Source organism: Neopsephotus bourkii, unplaced genomic scaffold, assembly GCF_033783945.1.
Source record: "Neopsephotus bourkii isolate Nb327-2 ecotype Australia unplaced genomic scaffold, CSIRO-AGI_Nbou_v1 NB_254, whole genome shotgun sequence".
NCBI classification, from domain to species: Eukaryota; Metazoa; Chordata; class Aves; order Psittaciformes; family Psittacidae; genus Neopsephotus; species Neopsephotus bourkii.
In genome coordinates this window covers 192551-219105 of record NW_026900763.1, presented here as the reverse complement: position 1 = coordinate 219105, position 26555 = coordinate 192551, and the positions used below count along the sequence as shown (strand labels likewise).

The 26555-nt window shown below is 40.5% G+C and overlaps 1 protein-coding gene across 1 annotated transcript in view; it reads right to left on the bottom strand.

Moving 5' to 3' along the window:
* Positions 1–786: 786 nt before the first annotated feature.
* Positions 787–26555, bottom strand: part of LOC133208273 (methyl-CpG-binding domain protein 2-like) — a gene marked incomplete at its 3' end in the record, with an annotated part of 39111 nt that continues 13342 nt past the window's right edge. The window contains exons 2-3 of the mRNA XM_061346014.1: positions 15681–15840; positions 787–981 (exon numbers count right to left, since the gene is read on the bottom strand). Of these exons, the coding sequence (XP_061201998.1) occupies positions 787–981; positions 15681–15840 (355 nt within the window). The remainder of the gene's footprint in view (positions 982–15680; positions 15841–26555) is intronic.

Below are 26555 nucleotides of genomic sequence, written 5' to 3'. Positions count from 1 at the left end.
TTCAAGATGTTTGAATATGTGCAGTATTAGAGACAGCTGGAGTTTCAAAGGAACTATTAAGTTAGTGACATACGAGTATACAAAAATTTGAACATGCTTATGCATTTTCCTCTCATCCCTGCACTTCTAAGATAGAATAAGATGTTTCAACTTGACTCAAAAAATAGAAGTCAGACTTAAAAACAGTACCTCAGTCCAGTATACACTATATTACCTACCTGATCACTCGTTCATTAACAACTAGATTCCTGTTTCTTCTCAGCTCCCTCCTCCCCATAAAAAAATAAACAAACAACAAAATCCAAACAAAAAAAGCACTGTGTGAACAGGCAATCTGTCAATAATATAAAGAAAAGCAGGTAAAGGATAACTTGTGCAAAATGAGTTTATGTTACTGTGGTTTGTATTTATAGTAGTAGCAGAGTGAAAAAGAGGGATTTAAAATACATCTTTTTTCATTGATTTTGCACTAAGTTATTCTGTATAAAAGAGAGATTACTTCTTGATGAGAACCATGTATTTTATAGAAACTTCTATTAAGCTGCACATGAAATTTTTTTAATATTTGATGTCCAATTGCAACATATCCAAATTTCAGCACATATCTGAATTTCAAGAGGAATGTGGCAATGAAATATGAATGAAGATTTGGATTAAGAAATATTAATCTCCATATGAAATTACTGTTGTTTCTGTATTTTTTTTATTCTACGTATTACACACTTTTCTATAAGTAATCTTCAAGATGAGAATTCTCATCAGAATTTCATGTCTGAAAACAAGCACATTTTCAGCTTGTTTCAATCTTCTGAGCAGTAACAATGGAAATAGATAAATTCTTACCTGTTGTGGCTGCTCCATCACTCGCTGTGAGTCAGACCGTACTTTGTTACTAGGATGATTAGTAACTTTGGTGACTGGTTGTTTGAAAATTGATGCAGTTTGTCTGATTGGTAAAGCTGTATTTAAGTCTGGTTTTCCCTGTTAAAAAAAAAAAAAAACAAGAAAAAGAGAATTAACAAAAGTTATATATAAAAAGTATACAAATTAATGGTGGATTCACCCTCTTCTACTGATGTGCAAAACAAGGAGGTTTTCTTTGGAGTGAAGATTTCCAATGAATGCTGTACTTAACTAACCTTTGCCAGTCATTCGTTTTAAAGAAAGGAGAAAAAAAAAGTAATACGCAACTGGTTCCACAGATTTTCACTTTTTTTGGGAAGAATCAAACTGCTTGAAAGTCCATCTTTTGTTAAAATATATATGTTAATTGTTCAAGTGACTTACATTCTGAAACAACACAGCTTCAAGATCAGATGTCAAAATGAAATCTCAAAAGCTTCATGAATATATAGAGTTCCAAGTCTTAAAGGACAACTTCCTACATAACTTTGGTAACTAATTTCCTAAGCAATCCCTAAATCAAACAATCCTTAATTAAGTGCAGCAAGTTATTCCAGAAAGAAACTAAAACTATATCAACTTTAACAAGTCTTTTGACAAAGCTAGTTTTTATCAGGTTTGTGAAGTGATGATTCCCAGACACTGCATATAACTTTACCAATACTATCTTGTCACACATGTAACCCTTAGGCCTTTGGAGATATTAGTGCCTGAACCCTTCTCCATAGCAACAACCCCAGAAGCATTTAGGGTGAGGGAATAGAATTCTCACCTGTACGCCATTCCAGTTTTCTAGATCTGTCTCTTTATCCAAAATCAGACTGAGTTTGAAGTGCTGTGCCAACAGAACACCTTACAGCTTTCTGTTTGCAATTCCCATTTCTTCCAAGTCCTCAACACAAAATTTAAAACTTTTCTGATCTGCATTTTGCCTGATATTTTTCTTAAAAACTGAATTTTTATTTTTTTTTTCAAAGATACAAGATTGTGACTGAGAAGACAGGTCATTATATTGAAACAAGAGAGACACTGAAAATAAATATCTTATGATACATATTTTCCCAATAAACATTTATCAAAAAGCAAGTTCACTATTTTGCAGGAAAGTTTTAAGCACTCCAAAACATTGAGTAGCCATATCTAGCTTCTGACAAAGAAAAATGGTTAAGCTTTTGCTTTTTAGAAGTTTATGGTTACTTGTTCAAAAGGAAGAAAAATAAATTCTTATGTAATATTTCATATCTCAAAGTTTTATAATTGGCTGTGAGATCATAGCTCAAAATTTACACAATGAACATTGACATTAGACTCCATCCAAGGATCATCTTAAAAGAGTTTTTCATTGGGATTTACTTAGACTCCTAAATTTGTGAGATAAATTAATCTTTTGGGTTTAGAAATGGGAATTAAATTTCAATCTTCAGTTCCTCCATATTTAGAGTATACAATTTGGACTACACGACTTCACAAAAGAGATTACTGTAAGGATCAGAGAGCCCATGCTTGTTTGAAAATCATTCATTCCTAAACTGAACACTCTGGAATTCCAGATGATGAAAGTAAGAATACTGACTAGAGATATTCTGCAATGATCTGTATAAAAATGAACTTAAAAGTATGGTGAGGGGCTTAGGTTTATTAAGCAACAAGACTTCTCTTCACTACATTGGTCTCAGATTAAATTCCTATTTTAAGAGTACGTATCCCTCTTTTAGAGCTGTGCTAGAGCAATCTGACAAGGTAGTTCCTCTGCCTTCAGAACGTCCTGTATTTTAGCATACATCTGTTATTGCAGTGTGGCTGATGAGAAAGGGAGTGTGAAGTCATTCTTTCTACATGTGTACAGGACATAATCTAAAACCCAGCAGTAGAGTATCATCTTTTCACTCCCCAGAAAGTAATTTCCATCATGAAGACCATTTTACAGGCAATCCACTTAATCCCAAAATACATCCTTACATACTACACTGGTTATTGCATTGGCTGCTCCTATCCAAATATTTGATTCATCTGATGGGTGAGGGGAGAGGCAAAGGAAGAAGCCTCTTTCTATCGCCTCTCCAGGGTGACACAGTGCTATTAGATCCATCCTGGCAGACAAAATAAGGAATTCCTCCATGGAATTCTAAGGAGTGTAACTGTGTTATGGTTTAAGCCCAGGGGGCAACCCAGAACCACGCAGCTGCTTGCTCACTCCCCCCTTTCCTCCCCCTGCTCCTGGAGGGATGAGGAAGAGAATCGAAAAAACACAACTCCCATGGGTTGAGATAAGAACAGTCCAGTAATTAAGTGTCCTGGGTTCAGCAGTAGCAGTTATTTTTCTCCTTCTTAGTAGCTGGTGCAGAGCTGTATAACACAAACCCACTACTGCCACCACTAATAATGATAAGGGAAATAACAAGGGAAGAGAATACAACTGCTCACCACCCGCCGATCAATATCCAGCCCAAGCCGAGCAGAGATCTAGCCCTTCCAGGTAACTGCCCCCAGTGTATATACTGGGCATGATGTGCTGTGGTATGGAATATACCTCTTTGGCTACTTTGGGTCAGGTGTCCTGTCTCTGCTTCCTCCTGGCTTCCCCTCCTCGCTGCCAGAGCATGAGACTCACAAAGTCCTTAGTCAGACTAAACATCAGTGTTATCAGCTCTACTCCCAGGCCCAAAGTCAAAAACACAGCGCTGCACCGGCTACTAAGGAGAAAAAATGACTGCTACTGCTGAACCCAGGACAACCCATTAAACTTAGAAAAATAAAAAGAGAGATTTCTCCAGGCCATGTGTTAAATTAAGAAAATTCAGCTACATTAATGATACTGACTTAAAGCAAAACCCTAACGAGTAATAAACGCAGGAAATAGAGGTTCAAGGTTTAGATGTCCCATATACTTTTTAGAAAGTCTACATACTAGAAAATGGTCATTACGGTAAGCTGCTTAAACTAAGAACAGAAGAATTCCTATGTACTGTAATTATAATCTTGCTACTTTTCTCCTTTATTTCCTTTCTAATCATACTCCCATCTGGGCTTTCTGATCTCATCCTAAACAGTCTCATTTGTGGCACTGAGTTTTGAACAACAGTTCAGTTGTTAGAAATAAACATATCCAGTTAGAAATAAACAGTCCAGTTCGAAATAAACATGGCTAGGGATGTGAAAGATAACAGGATAGGATTCTATAGGTACACTGCAAATAAAAGACAGACTAGGGAAAACGAGGACCCTCTCTGGAAGCCATCAGGAGAACTGGATACCCTGTATGTGGAGAAGGCTGAAGTTCTTAATGACTTCTTTACCTAGGTCTTCACTGGCAAAGGCTCTGACCACACCACCCAGTACTAGGAAGGTAGATGCAGAGACTGTGAGAATGAAGACCTTAGGCCCACTGTAGGAGAGGATCAGGTTCAAGACCATCTTAAAAATCTGAACATGCACAAGTCTAGGGGACGTGATGAAATCCATCTTCGGGTACTGAAGGAGCTGGCAAATGAAGTTGCTAAGCCAGAGTCCATCATATTTGAAAAATCATGGCAGTCAGGTGAAGTTCCCGACAACAGGAAAAAGGGAAATATAACCCCCATTTTCAAGAAGGGGAAAATGAAGACTCAGGGAACTACAGACCAGTCAGTCTCACCTCCGTGCCTGGGTAAATCTTGGAGCAGATTCTCCTGGAAGGCATGCTAAGGCACATGAAAATCAACAAGGTGCTTGGTGACAGTGTCCTGGTTTTAGCAGTGGCAGTCATTTTTCTCTTTCTTGGTAGCTGGTGCAGTGCTGTGTTTTGACTTTCGGGCTGGGAACAGAGCTGATAAAAATGATGTGTTGGTTTGGCCAAGGACTTTGTGAGCCTCATGCTCTGCCAGGGAGGAGGGAAGCCGGGAGGAAGCAGAGACAGGACACCTGACCCAAACTGACCAAAGACGTATTCCATACCACAGCACGTCATGCCCAGGATGTAACTGAGAGTTTCCCGTAAGGACTAGGTGGACTGCAGGATTGGAGGAGGTATTGGTCGGTGCTTGATCAGGCTGGGGGGGCGAATTATCGGTCGCCTGGTGATGGGGTGTTGTATTCTCTTCCCTTGTTATTTCCTTTATCATTACTATTATTGGTGGCAGCAGTAGTGATTTGTGTTATACCTTAGTTACTAAACTGTTCTTATCTCAACCCGTGGGAGTTGCATTCTTTTTGATTCTCCTCTCCGTCCCTCCAAGAATAGGGGAGGGCAAGAAGGGGGGGGGGGGAGTGAGTGCACAAGCTGTCTGGCATTGGTTAAACCACGACAGACAGCCAGCATGGCTTCACTAAGGGGAAATCCTGCCTGACCAATTTGGTGGGCTACAGAGAACTGATAGACAGTGGCAAAACTGTTGATATCATCTACCTGGACTTGTGCAAAGCATTTGACACTGTCTCGCACTGTCTCTCTATTTTTTTCGCTCTGTATCATGCACCTCAGTAATTTTCCATTGCTACTGTTACAAATCCATCAAACATAACATTACTTAAAACTGATTCTAAAGGTTTATATATTCCATTTCGTAATTTTGTGCTCCCCCTTGTCTCAAATCTCCCCTTTTTTCATCCTTTTGCAAATTCTTTTGCAACACTTTATACACTACAATTGCCATCTAAAGTATTTTTGAAATAATTTCCCATTTCTACTTGATGCTTGATTTCATTTCTATTTCAATCTACATAATTTACCATAGACTGTTTACAACACCAGAGGGAACATTGTATCATACCACAAGTAATCAATATTAAAACAAATAACATCAATATTCCTGCAACCAGTTGCCTCAATCAGAAGAGAACAGGAAACAATGAAGTTAACTGTTTCCATATTTCTTCAAAACCCCAGGAGGTGTCATCCATGGTCATTTCATGAAATATCTTCGTTTGTTTCCAAATTTCCTCCAGATCTTTTTCAATTCTGCCACTTTAGTCCGTATAAGAACAACAACTTTCACTGATTATGGAAGAAACCCCTCTTTGTGATGCCAGTAACATGTCTAGAGCCATTCAGTTTACTAATATCACCTTAGGCAGGCTAGTTATCTCTTGTTGGTCTGTCTGGATTATATCAATGTTTTTACTTTCCATTTCCTCTATGGTTGCTGAGATATTTACAATTGCCTTCTCTAATTCACTTACTGCCAAAGATGGAATTAGCCCTCTTACAAAACTATGAAATGAGTTGTGCCGTTCAATAATAGGGTTAAACCCTCGCTTAATTCGTTCAGCAAAACTTCTAATCCAGGTCCCGGAAGGATACCTGTTGATAGTAGTAAAATTGGGTATTACAGCACCTAAGGTGCGTGCCCCCTTCCAGTTGGGGGGTAGAATCTCATAAGCATTTTTTCCACATAACCAGTACCAACCTTTCCCTTTAGGAACGGGCCACCACTGAACTACGATACCATCTATATTAATAGTATGATTGCAATTTGAATGGTGACCTACATCTGTGGCATTTACACAAGCATGACGTCCTACCCTGGTTCCTGGTGTAATACATCTTTGTGCACAGGTATAATATTTATTACCTGGGTTAGGATTAACTATCCCAAATGTTAACCTTTCCTTCGAATACAGATTGCTAGTGTTTACCAACAAATTTGTCCATGAGACAGTGTTAGGAATTGGAACTCCAATTAATGGGAGATCCAGGCTTTCTCCTGATTTAGGCAACTGTGCACACACCCAACAGTCACTACGATTAAAACATTAGTAACATTCTGCACTAATTTCTGGTCCCAAGCCTGAGCGCCAGTTATGTGAGTCCAAATTATGACAAATGCAATTTCATACGTAAGGGTCCTGAAGGTTTGATTTGCTATGTCTTCTCTGGTTCTGGTGCTTTTTTTATTCTTGAATAATGTATCCAAGCAGGTTGTTCCTTTATCTTCACTGATGTAAAGACAGTCAATATTATCTGGTATGGTCCACTACACTTCTCCTGTAGAGGATCTCCTGAAAAATTCTTAACATAAACCCAGTCTCCAGATCTGAAAGGGTGAATCAGATAATCCAAACCTCCTGCTCTTGTCCCTACTATTCTCTTATTTATCTCCTCCAATTGTTTTCCCAGATTGATCAGAAACTGTCAGAGATAGCCTTCCCCTCTTCCTGAAGACTTTCTCCTTTAAACTGGGACTGATATGGTCTTCCATACAAAATTTCAAATGGGCTAACCTGTTCTTTCGACCGACGTTCAGTTCTAATTCTTAACAGAGCCAGTGGTAAACCTTGGTACCAATATAAATTCATTTCCTGACATATTTTACTAATCTGTAGTTTGATCAGATGAACCATCCTTTCTACTTGCCCACTGGCCTGAGGCCTGTGTGGAACATGTAGTTGCCAATCAATTCCTAATTTTTGCTAATTTCTTGTAACAATTATGCACTAAACTGTGAACCTCGGTAGGAAGAAACTGCCTCTGGTACCCCAAAATGAGGTATTATCTCATTAAATAATCTTTTAATCACTTGTTTTGCATTATTTATTCTCCAAGGGAATGCTTGTTGAAACTGATGTGGCTTATTGTGTACAGGGGGGTTGTACAAGGGGGTTAGACAAAATGTACAGAGGGGGGTTGTACAAGGGGGTACTGCTTAAGTTATAGCTGGCTTGACAAGCTTAGCAGATGCCTTATCAGGCAGTACCAAGATAGAACCTCCTAATGAAGAGAATAGCTCATTAAACCAGTTGGACATAGACCAGACCCATCCAGCTTCTAAAGAGCATGCGTGAGGACTAGAGGTAAAAAGTTCAAGCCTGAGGAAGACTCGTTTACTTCATCTTGAAGACCCCTACCCACAGGAGGAAGACTACTTCCTTCATCTGAAGACCCCTGCCCAAGACCAGCAGGAGGCACTGTGCATGCGTGGAGAGCCTTTTAGCTCATTATAACACGAAGCGGGGATAGAATATGAATATGTATAGGCGTATTGTGCGACTTAATACATATGTATGACTTTACAGGATAAATGTAAAAGGAAAACGGCACTGAGGCACGCATGCCTTTTGGAGGACCAATCCCCCGTGCGTCTCCAGCTGAATAAAGCATACCTACTTTACAACTTTAACGAAGTCCTGGAGTCTATTCCGCTGTCACTTGTGGCCAGCCTGAAAAAATATCCATTAATACCAACAAATATCTATAACCCCCTTTTCTTGGTAAGTCAGAAAAATCTATTTGCCGCTGCTGTCCCAGATAACTTCCTCTCCCAATTGTCCCAATTTGATTTCTATTTTCAGTTTTAGGATTATTCTTAAGACACAGCTGACATTGTTTTGTCACTAACTGATCTGCGGTGTATAGATTCCTTCCTACAATTTGTTTGTCTAAATATTTATGCAAAGAGTTGCGACCAGAAAGAGTTTTATTATGTTCTTCCTGAACTAACTTCCAGAGCTGGTTATAGGGGATTACAATTCGCCCATCAGGTATTTGAGCCCAGCCCTCTTTATTTTCCTGTCCTTTTAGATCCTCAATCAATTTTCTATCCTCTTTTGAATACCTAGGTTTAGATTTCTCAATTGTTAGATTGCCATCAGGGATTAAGGACATGATTTGAAATTGTTCAGCTGCTTGTTTGGCTTCAAAACCAGCCAAATTATTTCCAGTTTCCTGATCAGAGTCACCTTGTTAATGCCCTTTACAGTACATAACAGCTTCTTCTTCAGGTAGCTGAACAGCTTCCAGTAATTGTAGAATTTCTGTAGCATGATTAATCTGTTTCCCTTGTGTGTTTAAAAGTCCTCATTCTTTCCAGATAGTACCATGTGCATGGACCACAGCAAATACATATTTAGAATCAGTCCTAATATTTATCCCTTTATCTTTAGCCAATTCCAGGGCTCTCATTAATGCTATTATTTCTGCCTTCTGGGCAGAGGTGTTTGCAGGTAAAGGTTTAGCTTCTTTTACCTGTGAAGTGGTGGTAATGGCATGTCCTGCCCTTCGTTTACCATTTTTTATGAAGCTACTACCATCAGTAAACCAAGAATCAGCATCTCCCAGAGGTTTTTCTTTCGAGTCTGGTCGGCTCGAGTATACAGTCTCTATGGTGGCCAAGCAGTCATGGGTTAGTGGTTCTGTAGACTGTTCCTGCAGAAAGGATGCTGGATTCACAATGTTAGTGACCACAATTTCTATATCATTCTGTTCTACAATGTTAGCCTGGTATTTTAAAAAACATGAAGGAGATAACCAGTGGGCTCCTTTCTGCTCCAGGACTGCTGAAACCACATGACGCACTAGTACAGTAATCTTTTGTCCCAAGGTGAATTTTCAAGCCTCTTCAATATTCATGATGACTGCTGCCACAGCCCTTAGGCATCCGGGCCATCCTTTGCTCGCTTCATCCAGCTGTTTTGAAAAATACACCACTGCCCTTCTCTATGGTCTGAGTTTCTGAGCAAGGATCCCCAAAGCTATTCCTTATTCTTCATAGGAATATAGCCAAAATGGTTTAGTCACATCCAGAAGTCCCAGAGCTGGAGCTCTCATTAATTCTATCTTTAAGTTTCTAAAATCCTCCTCTACTTTATCAGTCCAGTCCAAAGAGGGAGTGTTTCCCTTCAACAGTTCATAGAGTGGTCTTACCAGAATACCATAATCATGGATCCCAAGAATGCATCATCCAGTCATTCCCAGGAATGTCCAGAGCTCCTTGATGGTCGACGGTTGTGGAGTCTGGCAAATGGCCTCTTTTCTAGCAGCTCCAAGTTCTCTCTGTCCTCCTGTTATTTCATATCCTAGGTAGGAAACTTGGGTTTGGATTAGTTGGGCCTTTTGTCTGGATACCCAGTAACCATTCAGTCACAGAAAATATAATAATTCCACTGTCCACTGGATATATATATCCTTTGTTTCTGTAGCAGTTAACAGGTCATCCACATATTGTAACAGAGTCCCCATCTGAGCAGGTGGCTTCCATGATTCTAGTTCTCGTGCTGATTTCCAAAAATTGCTGGACTGTTTTTAAACCCCTGTGGTAATACTGTCCACGTTGAGTTTTCCTTCCTGTGACAGGATTTTCCCATTCAAAAGCAAATAATTTTGGCTTTCTTTGGCTAATGGTAAGCAAAAGGAAGCGTCCTTTAAATCCAGGATGGCAAACCATTTCTGATTATTATTCAATTTAGTCAATAAGTCATACAAAATAGCTACTACTAGAGGAATATCCTCTGCAATTTTGTTGATTGCCCTGAGATCGTGAACCAATTGCAACTTTTCCCATCATATTTCTTTACTGTCCAGATAGGAGTATTATATTCCAATTCACATACACTTAATATTCTATATTTTAAAATGTATCAATCATTTTTTTTTATTCCCTTTGATCTTCTAATTTTAAGGGATACTGTTTTATTCCAATTGGGTAGGCCCCCCTTTTTTATTTCCACTTTAACAGGCAAAGCATGTTTTGCCTTACCTGGAACTTCAGATGCCCATACTCCCACATATACCTGATTAAGGATTTCTTCTATTTCAGGGAGGTCCTCCTTTTTGCTTTTCTGCTGAATTAAAGATAAACTCTAAACTACAATTAATTGATTGTTTTTAACTCCAAATTCCATTTTGCCTTCTTTAAATGTTGCTTCTCGGCGCAATATAAATTTTAGATAATTTGGCATGCATAAAAATTTATGCATTACTATTTGTTTTCCCAATTTGTCAGAAAGAATGCCTTTTTTTTTTTTTCCTTTTTCTTGGTGGCCAGTAGCTCCCACATCTGTAACGAATTCTTTTCTCTCTGATTTAACACCAAATAAGTTGCTCCTGTATCCACTAAAATTCCTATTTCCTCTAGTCCCTAGCTTTAATGTAACCAGTGGATCTGCTAGGGTAGATTTCCCAGGTCCCTGTCAGCCTAGTTCCAATTCAGTCACCGGAGCCACCCCATGGCACTGCCCCCGCCAGGGTAGTCTCACTTCCAGCGTCAAAACTCCCCATAGCACACACACTGATCCGGTTCCACAGAAGAGGAGCCCACTCCACCACCTCTGCCCAACATCCCTCCTGCCACGCTCAAACAGAGGAGCTGCTTGAGATCCCCTCCTTTCCCCCTTGGTTTTCCCTTTTTTTTTTTCTTCTCACAGCTGCTCCCCCTGCTCTGCAGGGCTGCAGATGCCTGCCTCTGCGAGAGTGCTTCTGGTTTAACCCCTTCTTAACTCTGAATGTGAATGTGCTGCTTGTTGCCAGTGACAGAAATCTCTTCGTCCTTATCAGTATCAGACAGGACAGATGCAGAAGGTGTTCCTCTCTGTATGTCATACATAATTTTCCAACCTATCTTCCTGATTACTGTTATTTAACTTTAAACATCTTTCCCCAGCATTACAGGCTGAACATCATCTCCAGCTTAACTTTTAGTTTTTCCCTGTTCTTTTCCAAAGCCAAAATTAAGGGATCTAGCGGAGCTGTAATAATTTTCCATTCAGTCTGTAAATCCGCACGATTTCTTAAAGTGAAAAACATATCTGCATACATTACTTCATCCCATTTTCCTTGCCCCCTCAAAACAAAATTAATTGTAACAACGTATTATAGTTCAGAGTTCCTTTTTTAGGCCATTTTTCCTGATCTTCCAAAGTATACAAAGGCCACCATTGGTTACAATATTTTACCAATGTATTCTTATTTACAAAGCCACCAGGAGACCCTCCAAATTCTTTCCAGTGTGCCAAAATGCACCCAAAAGGATTCTTTTTCAAGATCTCTTCACTCTGCTGATTTTCCATTACCAATCTCACATTCAAACACACACACAGGCGGGATCCCTAGACATACTCCACACAGTTACAACACTTGAGACAAAGACAAAGACTTAAATTCAACCAAACAAACAACAGTTAATAACACAGTTATAATATCCTGTCACCAGTACCAGAATCACAAGACCAAAATCATTACTGTAACAAGCCACAAAATAAGACAAATACTAGTAGAATCAAAAGCAATTACTTCCTAACCCCTATGGCTCAGACCATATTGTAACATTAATAGGGGGTTTCCTTGAACCCTTTATAGTTGACCAGCCTGTCAGTGTCCCAGGAAGGACGAGACCCTTGTGTCCAACCAGCCTGTCTGCATCCCACTGTGGGAACCATACTGGAAAGCCCACTGTATCGGAGGGTGATACGACTGACCTATTCAGGGACCCACGCTAACAGCATCACTGAATCAAATCCCTTATGGCCTGTTCATAGCACACTGGACCCAAAACCATTTCCACAAGACACCCCCTGCGTCTTGCAGGACCCAAACCACAAGATGCCCCCTGCTTAATGATAACAGTCTGTCACTGATACCAAAATCACAAGACCAAAATCCTTAATGTAACAAGCCACAAAATAAATCAAATACCAACAAGATCCAAGACCATTTCCACACGACACCCCCTGCATCTTGCAGGATACAAACCACAGGAAGCCCTCTGCTTCTTGTGTGTGTATAACAGTAAAATCCAAAACCTTTTCTGCACCAAAACCTTTTCTGCAAGACACCCCCTGTGTCTTTCAGGACCCAAACCACAAGAAGCCCCCTGCTTCTTGTGGGTGTATACGAAACGAACGCTAGCAGCCGGGTATACGCCTTTACCTACGAGATTTCCTATCTCGATTTATGGAAGGCTTCCAAACTTGCGTACACTTACCAAACCATCGCAATTACCAATTTAGTCTTTATGCAAGATGCCCCCTGCACCTTACAGACTATACAAATGAAAAGAATATATTTTATGAGATGGTCCTTGTCTGTTCCTGCAGTGATCCGAATGAGTCGAGGGATCCCTCCAGGAAAAATTCCTGAGGTCCCTAGGGAGCCCTGTCCTCAGTGGGTCCTGCAGCCGAGCAGAGAGGTCCCATCTGGGGTGCCAAACTGATTCAGAGAAAACTCCAGGAACAAACTTGCCAACAAAGTTTTCAAGCTGACAAGCAGGTATTCTGGTATTCTTTATTGAGGCGCCGGGAGACACGGGGGATAGGTCCTCCTAACGTGTGCCCCCCAATTGCCACACAAGCCATCCTTTTATAGGCCCTGGGCATACATACATATCCATGAGGCTACATATGGATTACAACATTTTCCAGAAAGTTCCCTGCATGCGTACAGAATTGTGGTGCTGGTCTCTGAGGGTCGTTTACTTCTTCCAACAATCTTCATCACTTCTGGCAGCCTTTGAAGCACGTGCAGTAGATGCTCATACCAGTTTAATTGGTTCGTTAGCACCAGAGACATAATAATCCTCCCATCCTCCTACTTATCAGTTAGTTTAACTGTAGCCCATCCTGGACACCTGCAGTTCCCAGATACTCCTTATCCCTGTGTCCTGTTCTTCTAGACTGTTTTTCTTAAAACTATGCCAACTATAACGATTTATCCTTGTGAGAATTCTCAGTATGTTCTCTAGCTGTACTCTTTTTTTTTCTCTATGTATCATGCACCTCAGTAATTTTCCATTGCTACTGTTACAAAGCCATCAAACATAACATTACTTAAAACTGATTCTAAAGGTTTATATATTCCATTTTGTAATTTTGTGCTCCCCCTTGTCTCAAATTCTATGATTCCATTTCCAGAAGCTTCAATTTGCCCCAGACATAAAAACATTTTAAAAATTCAGCAACATGTTTCCAGGCCTTTCAAATCCTTTTACCTAAGAAGTCACTTATAATCAGACAGCATGTTTAGCCAGTACCCTCTATTATGTTTTCTTTTCAAAATAAAAAATTGGTAAGCATATTTTTACAAGCATAGCAGTGTGATGTATATACTGGATTCGTATTTATTTGTATCCCTTATTTCATTGTCTCTTCAAAAGCACTTCAAATAAATGAACTTAATTTGCAAGTGAAATGTAAAAATGTCCACACAGACAGCAATTGCAAGATTAGTAAAGACTGAAGCAAAACTCCTCCTGCAGATCTACTGTAAATAAACCTATCAAATATATACTTTTATTGCCCATAATGAAAGACTGGCAAGAATGCACAATGCTAAGATCGGAGAAAAATATTTTTCTAGAAGAATATTTCCCTGTTGTTTACACTGTTATACATTAACATCCCAAAATGGAGAGCATTCATTAGCGTATATTATTCTCAGTCCCATTTTAAGCCAGGTGGCATTATTATGTCAGTCTTGACAGTGAGTTCTAACCTGCTAAAGATATGAATCTCAAAAATGAGAAGTATGGCAAGACAGCATTTCCATCCAGCAGCTGCATAAATCTAACTGCCTCAACATGTCAGAAAAAGAAAACTCAAGTGTATTTTGACATTTCATCTTGAAACCTAAGGGGAGCCAAAGAATTTAGAAACATTTGTAGTAAATTGTTTGTACAAAAACAAACAACCCATAAAATATGAGCAAGTTTACACACAAAGTTGCCTATGCAAGTCTGTCTTTTATGGACCCCAGAAGCACAGCTGGCAAGGTGGACTAGAAGGCAACCACAACCAATCTCTCTCAGTGTCTGTGGAAGAAAACAATAAACTTCAGGAATAAGTTGAGTTCTCCTTTTTAACTATCACAGGAATACTGCAGAAATTCTTGAAAGCTCATGAGTTGCAGATTCAGTCACTTAGAAATAATACATATTATTTACGTAAAAAGCTTTTTCTTTCTAATCTTGTAGCTACTGTGAGCAACATCCAAGTAATCTAAGATCATAGGAATACAAAGTGAGCGCAAACTCAGATAGATTTTATATACCAAATTTTGTAATTTCTGCTCATGCAAAAAGTCTAACCAAACCCTTTCCTTGGACTAACCCCAAATGTTATATTATTTGAAAGCCTCATGTCTGTAGGAAGAAAATATTAAATAATTTGAACACATGCTTTAAATAAAAAGAAATCGGCATGAAATGTGTTGTTCATGCATTACACACGGCAGACAGCAAAAAACATCAGTGCACAAGGCATAGCTGTAACTCGTTAGGTATTTTAATACTCTACTGTAAGTTATGAAATCCTGAAGAATAAAACACTTTAAAAAGAAAACAGTGCAGGTTGTTACAGAAATCCTTTCAAACTGTTGTATGAGGTTTCTAAAGTCCAGGAACATGCTATCTGAGAGTCAGCTAAATTTACTTGTCATGCATCAACAGTTATTTCACTTCTGTATGCTTCGGTCTTTTATTTTTAATCTACCATACACATTTTCTTCAGTTTTCAAAAAGATACACTGTTGTTCAAAAAAAACCAGACAATAAGCACAATCAGATCAATATCAATCAAAAGCCTCAATCTTAAACAGAAAAATGCTTGCCCTTGTTAAACTACATAGCTGTACACAGACATCCAGATTTGTACAGATTGATGCATTTGCCTCAGAAAACAAGCTTCCTGGCACATACTGCATGCATTAAAAATAAAAATGTTAACTATTTCATCTCAGAACAGGAAGATGAACATAGCAATTTGAAGCCTTGCACAAGAGAAGCTCTTGGAGTCCTAACTTCTCCCATTTCTAAGAATACAGTTCAGGTAGATGACTAGCACTGAGGTTCTCAGTCCCAAGCCAATTCCTGAATTACTCACACTTTTGACTCATACTTAACCTTACCTTGATATTTTTTCTTGGTAGTAGCAGAGTATTCCTTCTGTTTATAAATTTATGTCTCTACCACTACTAAAAATTAAACATACATGTACATTTTAGAAGCAGACTGCTTTAAGCAGAAAAGAAATTGCTAAATGAACTACAGGAAAATAAATTCTTAGGATATCCTTAAACAGAGTATTTACTAACAAACCTTATTTTGATTGAGAGAATCATTCCTTAGTCTCTGTTTGTTCTTCTGCAATTTACTGGGCATCATCTTTCCCGTTCTGAAGTCAAAACTGCTGAGATCAACAGTGTTTCCCAAGTATCTTGCCAACTGAGGCTTGCTTCTGAACTTCTTACCACTTGGACTAAAAAGAAGAAAACACTTTAGTATGTTTTGTTGTACAAAAGGATACAACCTTCACTTATTTCAACAGGCTTTATACCTTGTTAAATATCTAAAAAGTTTCCATTATCTTTATTCCATGTGGCATGTTCAGTGATGTGTTGATCAGTGATGGTATACCTGCCCATATCCACTACCATCCTTTGCACAGGATTTAATTTCTGTGTCAGGCTGTTGGATGCTAGGATACACTACACCTTGGGAACTTGGGTTAGCAGGACAGCTAAACCAAATTTCATTATAAGAAGTATGTCAGGCTGTGGCCAAGTGTGGAACCCTCTGCACAAATGAAGGACTGCATGCAAGGTTTAAACTGACTGCTAGCTAAGGCCAACCTAGACTCAACAGCAAACCTTCTCCACTATCGAAGAGCAAGGCATTAAAGAGACATGCAGAACTAGGATTTGAGGGGCCATAACATCTCTTATTCAGTCACTAAGACCGGTGAGCAAAGCCAGGTAAATAACTGAGCAACAAGCAACAAGCAGCAAGCAAGATGATACAGAATATGAAACAGGTCCAAAGCTGCAATTGTGTATATAGATGCCAACATAACAAATGAAATCAGTTGTAGGGAAGTTATTTAAATAATCTTAATTTGAAAATATGGAATTATTACCCCAAAGTCCCAGCTGATGATTTGAATAACATCAGCAAATATCCAATTTTCAGTTATCCTATGAAAGTGGTATGCCTACTGATACTGACATCACAGAACTTTCTATCCCCTCATCTCTACTTCATTCTCAAGCATCCCAAACACCATCACACGCATTGTGCATGCTGCCTGCACTAAATACACGTTTAATCCATATGTATTTTCACCGACCTCACTGGTGATTCTGGTAAACTTATTAACTACTCTGCATGCCCTGTGTGCAAGTCATTGCTAATAAGCACCTTATTAACAAGAAGCTCTACAGTTTGTTTCACTTTAAGGGACAATGGTGATGCCCCCAGACTTAAAAGCTCAGCAGAAAATTAAGTACCAAGACCTGCTATGTAAAACTCAGACTGCAACACCATTTTGTGATAGTCTCTCAGTATAGATAGTTGTGAAAATGGCTAAATACTCATCATGTGAAGTCAACAGTCCCTTGGTCTAATACAAATTTCTATCCAGTGAAAAAAAACAAGTGTCAGAATCCTCCCAACTACTGATACCCAGAAGGTTAACTGAGCTCAGAGCATTTTTCTTTCTGCAGAAAACTACTGAAGATTTTTTTTCTTCTCTTTTCCAAAGTGTTTTTTGTTTGTTTTTAACTTAAAAACACCTTGAGACAATAACTTCCCCACAGAATATGTACTGAATTCTGGGGGAAAAAAGCTAATTAAGACAAATCTATTTCAAACTCATTTAAATTAATCTAGAAATATGGAGAGACATAATTAATGAGAGGTAAAGGGAGGAAGAAAAATACTTAGATCACAATCTGAAGCTAACCTCCTCAAGGATGGGTGTGGGAGGGAAAAAAAAAGCCACCACACACATGTACATACACACCCCACCACAAAACTCTCTTCTACTTCTCATAAATCAAGAACTGAAGCTGTGCTATAATCCAAACTAAATACAACACCAGTTCTATTTTAGATAGTGGAGAATAACACTAGGAAAAATTCTGCACCGTTAGAGACAAAGCAAGTCTTCTGTGGGGCAAGTAAATTTGTTATTAAAATAATCTGACCCATTGTCTTTCATTCCTATTCAGGCACCTCAATGAGGAATTGGCTGGATGGCTGCATCCAGAGGGTAGTGGTCAATGGCTCAATGTCTGGATGAACACCAGGCCTCCCTCAGGGGTCCAGACTGGGACCAGTACGCTTTAATATCTTCAACAGTGACATAGTGGGATTGAGTGTGCCATCAGCAAGTTTGCAGATGACGTGAAGCTGAGTGGTGAAGTTGAAATGCCTGAGGGACAGGAAGCTATCCAGAAGGACTTGGACAGGCTCGAGAGGTGGGCCCATGCAAACTTCATGAGGTTCAACAGGGCCCAGTGCAGACTCCAGCACCTGGGTCAGGGCAACTTGCAGTATCAATACAGCCTGGGGGATGAAGGGATTGAGAGTACCCCAGAGAAGAAGGACTTGGGGGTACAAGTGGATGAAAGATTGGACATGAGCAGGCAATGTGTGCTTGCAGCCCAGAAGGCCAATTGTATCTTGGACTGCATCCAAAGGAACGTAGCCAGCAGGTCAAGGGAAGTGATTCTGCCCCTCTGTTCTGCTCTGGTGAGACTCTACCTGGAGTCCTGTGTACAGCTCTGGAGTTCTTAATACAGGAAAGACATGGACCTGTTGGAGAGGGTCCAGAGAAGGGCCACAGAAATTATCAGAGGGATGGAGCACCCCTCCTGAGGAAAGGCTAAGAGAGTTGGGGTTATTCAGCCTGGAGAAGACTCCAGGGAGAACTTGTTATGGCCTTTCAATTCTTAAAAGGGACCTGTAAGAAAGATAGAGAGAGAGACTTTTGAACAGGGCCTGTTGCAATAGGATGAGAGGTAATGGTTTTAAACTAACAGAGGGGAGATTCAGGTTGGATGTAAAGAAGAAATTCTTTACTATGCAGTTGTAAAATACTGGAACAGGTTGCCCAGAGAGGTAGTGGATCCTTTGCTCTTTAAGGAATGCTTTTATCATATACCAGTAAACTGCTCTTAAATCTTTACAGATAAATGGACTATAAGAAAATTACAGATTAAGTTTCAGAAAAAAAATTAAATCATAGTTAAGATACTTCAGGATGGAGAGTGATAAAAGTTTCAGTAAGAAAATATTAGTTAATATTGGTTATGAAGTTATTTTTATTAAATATATTTTGCTGTAAAAAGTGTTTAAAACTATCCTTTAAAAATTAGGTGAAAACTTTATTAACTGCTAATTTTTATTTTTCCCTTTTCTACTTTGAGAAAAATGTTACGGTTTCTTCAAAGCTTTCAAAAGAGTATGTGAGAAATATGTAAGTGTTTACATTTTGTTTGTAATGAATAGCAACATCTTTTTTAAACAAGACTGAAATGGAAAAGTCCTTCACAAAAGGGTTAAGTTTAGGTTTGTTAGCTGTAGAGATGATTTTTCCGTGTAGTTACACTGGGTCAACAGTAGGGCTGGAATGAAGGTGATGGAATTTCCAAGCAATTTTCAAATGTGCTATTAAAATTAAATACTATATAACACTTACTAATATGGAATAAGTAGCTACGAAGTCACATTTTGGCCTGAAGTCAGCGACTTCCTAGTGGAATATTCTATTCAAGCCATTACATCTTACCAGCTGGGCTTTACTTTTCACCCCTTCGTGCTTGTGAAATGACTGATACTCATATGTGGAAAGATGCTTTTGCTCTCACTCTACCTTATCTGTCCTTGTACCTTTTTCTTTCTGGCACCTGAAGCAGAATTAACTGTACTGAGGATAAGAAGGTCATGTAAACTCTGAAACAGCAACTCCATCTAGCCTTCCTTCTCTTGAGCAATGAGTTCCATGATGCTGCTAATCAGCTAGATTAGGTCCAGAGGGCTGATCTCACAGCTGTCACTGATAAAGTTGGCTCATCTACATTCCTCACCACTTCTTCCCTACCCTTATCCTGCCTCTGCAATCCTGCTTCTCATTTATGGTGGATATGACACTCATTGTTTACCAAGCTGATTCAGATCATTAAACCAGGGGAAAGAGAAAAACCCTCACTGAAGAGAAGTGTGTAAAAGAGGAGGCTTACAACATGTCTATCGCTTCTCTCTCCTTTTTTTTTTTTAATGCTTAATGAGTATTGAATTATATTAAATGCCAATCTAGACAGACAGAAGAGAAAATCTGCATTTGATTCTTTTTTGTTCTCAATATGATGAAATATTTGTGATTAGTGGTATTCTAAATCCAAAAGTCTTGCTTGGTTTTCTAATTATTTCTGAAGGTTTGAGCTGTTTCTAGGAGCAACAGTATAGCTCTCCCCATTTTCATTTTGACATGGAATATTTATTAACCACATATCACAAATGACAGTTTACTTTTTAATTGGTAATAGTTTGCTCTATTTGCTAACAGAAATCAGTATGGGATCCGCTAGTGAAAAGCAATAGGGATCCTTGCTTCAGCCAGGTGAAATATTTTGAGAAGAGTTCAGGGAAGCATTAAAGTAATTGTTCAAGGCTAAGTAGGATTCTGTTTGGAATTATGTCACCTAAGCTCAAGAAAGACAATGAGGTCTGTATTTCAGTTTGTCTGAGATAGTGAGACTAGGTTTGGTGATCCAAGTGGTCTTTACCAGCCTTACTTCCTCTTTTTCTAGTGTTCCCAATAATCCACTTTAAAAACTGGAAATTAAGGATTTTCATAAGTGTGCCCTTTCTTTTATTCTAGCAACTCTGTCTTTCAGAAGCCTTCTTGTTGTGGTTTAAGCCCAGCCAGTAACTCAGAACAACATAGCTGCTTGCTCAGTCTCCCCTCTTCTTCCCCCCAACCCTGATCCCAGAGGGATAGGGAGGAGAATCAAAAGAATGTAGATCCCACAGGTTGAGATAAGAACAGTCCAGTAACTAAAGTATAATACAAAACTACTACTACTACCACTAATAATAATGATAAGGGAAATAACAAGGGGAGAGAATATAAAACTAAAAAGGGAAGGAAAAAAAAACAACATTAACAACTCACACTGCGTTTAGGAGAGAATATATTACAGGATGCAGGTGAGAGCTGCTTAGGAGATTATTAAACATAAGTTCATGGAAGTTATGGAGCTAAAGGGTGCATCCAAATATGCTGATTTTTACTGGTCCTGAAGCAGCTTATGTTTACTGTTTCTGAGTTTCTGTCACCATCAAACTGCTGTAGTTATCAGAGAAGCAAGTTGCTGGAGTAGTCATACACCCACATAGCATGCACTCCACAAAGGCAGTAAGAGGTGTGACAGACGTTCCTGCAGAGTGAAGAAACAGACCCACGATTTTACAGGACTGCTGTGTTTGGGTTTGAACTTAGCTATCTTTGCTCTTTCTGACTTGTACTCATGCACTGTCAGAGTATGTAAATCTGATTTCATGTTTCTTAAACTGTTTGCAAGCACAGTCTCCTTTGAGCTCATCTGTTGTCACACAGCATCCTTCACCTCTGCATTTAATTGCTGCCTGTGAGTGCTTACTGTAGAAATTCAAAGTTTCTCCAGGAACTAGGTGTGAGAGCTATCAGTATTAGTGAGCAGTTCCCAGCTTTACAAGAGTTTCCTATTTCCTGGTAAGAGGCCCATCTTCCCCTCTGTGAACTTTCCCTTGATCTCCTCAGAACATTATGAACAAAAGCTGGAGAAATGCCAGAATGTACTAGTTCATAAATAGTGATTTGCAATCACTGTCAAAATGGATTGGAAGTATCTATATAGAAAAAACTAAATTAATAGATGAATTGCACATGTGTAAATTATTATTCTAATAATAACAATTAATTTAAAACATGTGGTGTCAAGAATGTAATGGTCTCAAAAATCAGTTACAGAACAATTTTTATTACTACTTGAATTTTAATCAGTCCATCAAGTGCAATCACATTTGTGTGCTCTACCTCATTATAGCCTGTGATCCCCAACTGCTAAATACTTAGAATCATAGAATCATAGAATAGTTAGGGTTGGAAAGGACCTTAAGATCATCAAGTTCCAACCCCCCTGCCATGGGCAGGGACACCTCGCTCTAAACCTTATCACCCAAGGCCTCGTCCAACCTAGCCTTGAACACCGCCAGAGATGGAGCATTCACAACCTCCCTGGACAACCTATTCCAGTGCCTCACTACTTATTGTTGTATAAATAATTTTTCCAGTTCATAAATGTGAATTCAAGATCTGGGGTTGTTTGTTTTTTTTTACACAACCTAGATACTGTGGAGAAGGGATAATTAAGTCCCTAGTAAAATTATTCCTTTTATGTATCTTCCTGAAACAAATGAGACAAAGCATTATGATCTTACAAGCTGACCAGGTAATATGATAATTTAATACAAACATTTTATTTTAACTCTTTCTGCATGAATTATGGTGAATAAAAAGACCTCTACTTGGACAAAGAAAGCTCTCAATGCAAAATAAAGTCAGTAAAAACTTCTAAAACTGCTGCTTATGTGAAATGGGTATGAAATGTATCCTTCCCCTTAGGCATTAAATATTTAGGATAATTTAAAAATTATGACAAATTTAAATATTAATTATGAAATAATTTTAAAATTCAGATAAGTTAAAATATTTATTATGAAATAATTTAAAAATAATGGTAAATTTTAATATTATTAAATAAATGTTCTCAAACATGCCAGGACTTTAGTCCATGGAAACAACAGACATCCCTATCAACAGCAGGGTGAGGCACAATGACAACAAAATGTAGGGAAAGCTCCCCTCTCCATGAGCATAGTTTACACAAATAAAAAAAAAATAAATCATCAAAGTTAAAGGCAGTTGAATTGACAGTGCTGTGTGTCGTGGTTTAACCCCAACCAGACAGCTTTTGCACTTACTCCCAGTGAGTGGTGCCAGGCTGGAAGCAATCGAGGCCCACGTTACTCCTCCCCCTTCCCCAGGGGCTGCCCCCCCCTTCCCCGCTCCCAGAGGGATGGGGAGGAGAATCGAAGGAATGCAACTCCCACGGGCTGAGATAAGAACAGTCTAGCAACTAGTGTACAATAAGAATCACCACCGCTACCAGCAACGACAACAATGATAAGAGAAAATAGCAAAGGAAAAGAGTACAATACCACGCGCCAAACAACAAGTCCGACCTGCCCGACCCCCTGTCCTTCCGGGTACCTCCCAGTTCCCCCCTGGGCATGACGTGCTGTGGTATGGAATACCTCTTTGGTCAGTTTGGGTCAGGTGTCCTGTCTCTGCTTCCTCCCGGCTTCCCCTCCTCCCTGGCAGAGCATGAGACTCACAAAGTCCTTGGCCAAACCAAAACATCATTTTTATCAGCTTTGTTCCCAGCCCGAAAGTCAAAACACAGCACTGCACCAGCTACCAAGGAGAAAAAGAGATCGCTGCTATTGCTAAACCCAGGACATTATCCACCCCTTATTCCATACCATTAACGTCATGCTCAGATCCTACATTTTCAATATACCATCACTCTGATCTCAGTGCACTTCTATCTTAGTGCATGGACTAGTCCCTATAAAGCTGCTGCCCAGGATAGTGTTCCGGGCAGTGGCGTGGGGCACAGCATACGTTTCCAGCCATCCGGTGGTTGCTTCCACCATGGTAAGCACATGGCGCTTACCTTGGCGGGTTGGTGGCAGTGTGATATAGTCAGTCTGCCAGGCCTCCCCATATTTATACTTCAGCCATTGTCCTCCATACCAAAGAGGTTTTAACCGGTTGGCTTGTTTAATGGCAGCACATGTTTCACACTCATGAATAATCTGGGCAATAGTGTCCATTGTTAAGTCTACCGCTCGATCACGGGCCCATCTATATGTTGCATCTCTGCCCTGATGGCCTGAAGTGTCATGGGCCCACCGGGCCAAAAATAATTCACTTTTATGTTGCCAATCTAAGTCCATCTGAGCCACTTCAATCTTAGCAGCTTTATCCACTTGTTGGTTGTTCTGGTGTTCCTCAGTGGCCCGAGTCTTGGGTACATGGGCATCTACATGACGTAACTTCACCACCAGGTTCTGCACCCGGGCAGCAATATCTTTCCACAGTGCAGCAGCCCAGATAGGTTTACCTTTACGTTGCCAGTTGCTCTGCTTCCATTGCTGCAACCACCCCCACAGGACATTTGCCACCATCCATGAGTCAGTATAGAGATAAAGTACTGGCCACTTTTCTCGTTCAGCAATGTCCAGGGCCAGCTGGATGGCTTTCACCTCAGGAAACTGACTCGATTCACCCTCTCCTTCAGCAGTTTCTGCAACTTGTCGTCGAGGACTCCATACAGCTGCCTTCCATCTCCGATGTTTTCCCACAATACAGCAGGACCCATCAGTAAACAAGGCATACTGCTTTTCACTTTCTGACAGCTGATTATATGGTGGGGCCTCTTCAGCACGCATCACCTCCTCCTCTGGTGACATTCCAAAATCTTTGCCCTCTGGCCAGTCCATGATGACTTCTAGAATGCCTGGACGACTGGGATTTCCTATTCGAGCTCGTTGTGTAATTAGTGCAGCCCATTTACTCCATGTAGCATCAGTTGCATGATGCGTAGAGGAGACCCTGCCTTTGAACATCCAGCCCAGCACGGGCAACCGGGGTGCCAGGAGGAGCTGTGCTTCGGTGCCAATCACTTCCGAAGCAGCTCGAACCCCTTCATAGGCTGCCAGTATCTCTTTCTCAGTTGGGGTATAGCTGTCCTCGCATCCTCTGTATCCCCAACTCCAAAAACCAAGGGGTCGACCTCGAGTCTCTCCTGGAGCTTTCTGCCAGAGGCTCCAGGTAGGGCCATTCTCCCCAGCTGCGGTGTACAATACATTTTTTACATCTGGCCCAGTCCGAACTGGTCCAAGGGCCACTGCATGAACTACCTCGCGTTTAATTTGCTCAAAGGCTTGTTGTTGCTCAGGTCCCCATTTAAAATCATTCTTCTTACGGGTCACAGAATAGAGAGGGCTTACAATCAAACTGTAATTTGGGATGTGCAGTCTCCAGAAGCCCACAGCACCCAAGAAAGCTTGTGTTTCTTCCTTATTAGTTGGTGGAGACATTGCTGTTATCTTGTTGATTACATCTGTGGGGATCTGTCTACGTCCATCTTGCCATTTTATTCCCAGAAACTGAATCTCCTGTGCAGGTCCCATGACCTTACTTCGATTTATGGCAAAACCGGCTTTCAGCAGGATTTGGATTATTTTCCTCCCTTTCTCAAAGACTTCTTCTGCTGTATCACCCCACACTATAATGTCATCAATGTATTGCAGGTGTTCTGGCGCTTGCCCCTGTTCCAGTGCAGTCTGAATCAGTCCATGGCAAATGGTAGGGCTATGTTTCCAGCCCTGGGGCAGTCGGTTCCAAGTGAACTGGACACCCCTCCAAGTAAAAGCAAACTGTGGCCTGCACTCTGTTGCCAAAGGAACTGAGAAAAACGCATTGGCAATATCAATCGTGGCATACCACTTGGCTGCCTTTGACTCCAGTTCATACTGAAGTTCTAGCATGTCTGGTACGGCAGCACTCAAGGGTGGTGTGACTTCATTCAGGCCACGATAGTCTATTGTTAGTCTCCACTCTCCGTTAGACTTTCGCACTGGCCATATGGGGCTATTAAAGGGCGAGCGGGTCCTGCTGATCACTCCCTGACTCTCCAGTCTACGGATCAGCTGATGGATAGGAATCAGGGAGTCTCGGTTGGTGCGATATTGCCGCCAGTGCACTGTTGTGGTCGCAATTGGCACTTGTTGTTCTTCGACTTTCAGCAGCCCCACAACAGAAGGATCCTCTGAGAGACCAGGCAAGGTGGACAGCTGCTCAATTTCCTCAGTCTCCAAAGCAGCAATACCAAAAGCCCATCGGTACCCTTTTGGGTCTTTGAGGTACCCTCTCCTGAGGTAGTTATGCCAAGGATGCATGGAGCCTCTGGACCAGTCACAATAGGGTGCTTTTGCCATTCTCTCCCAGTCAGGCTGATTTCAGCCTCCAGTACAGTCAACTCTTGGGATCCTCCTGTCACTCCAGAAATATAGATGGGTTCCACCCCTTGACAGCTCGATGGCATCAGGGTACACTGTGCACCGGTATCTACTAGAGCCTTATACTTCTGTGGGACTGATGTGCCAGGCCATCTGATCCACACAGTCCAGTAAATCCAATTGTCCCCTACCTCCACCTGGCTGGAGGCAGGGCCCCTCTAATAGTCATCACAGGATTGGACACTTAAGTCATGTTGAAAGGGATTATTTTTAGTTATCACAGGAGCTTGAGTAAAATCAGCTCTTCCACTCCACCTGGGAAACTGCTCACCAGAGACTGAAGCCGTAGCTCTCATGGGACGCTCAGTCTTGGCCTTTGCTCCTCTTTCCAATTCACTCACCCGTTCCTCCAAAACTGAAGTAGGTTTTCCATCCCACTTTGTCATGTCTTCTCCGTGATCACGCAGGTAAAACCATAGGGTAGACCGTGGTGTATACCTCTTGTATCTCCTCTCTCGAACAGTGGGACGCCTTTTGTTAATAGCTGAAACGTGTGTTGGTACACGCGAGGAGTTGGATAAGTCAGATATATTGTCCCTCAGTTGTTTGAGATCCTGGGACAGTTTTTCCACAGCTGAGATGATGGAAGGGGTGAGATTGTCTTCGAATTCGCAGAGTTCATGAACCATTTCATCCACTGTTAGTGGTACTATGTCATTCCAGGTTACTGTTGCCAATGAATGGGCATATGATGATGGTGCATTCCGTGTAAGTTTTCGCCACATGGGTCTTGTACATTCGACTTCATCTGGATCTATGGGTATATTCCCGTTATTCGGCTTGATGTGATAGATCATCTCTACGATGGCTGATTCCCTCAGAGACGGGATACCTTTGTCTATAGTAGTCCACTTGGCCAAACAACTCATAACATCGTCCTTGTATGGAAACCTTTCTTTGACAGCTGCCAAGAGCCACCTCCAAAGACTGAGGGACTTTTTCTCTCTTGCAATTGCTTTGTCAATTCCCCCTTCTCTAGCAAGTGATCCCAACTGCTTGGCT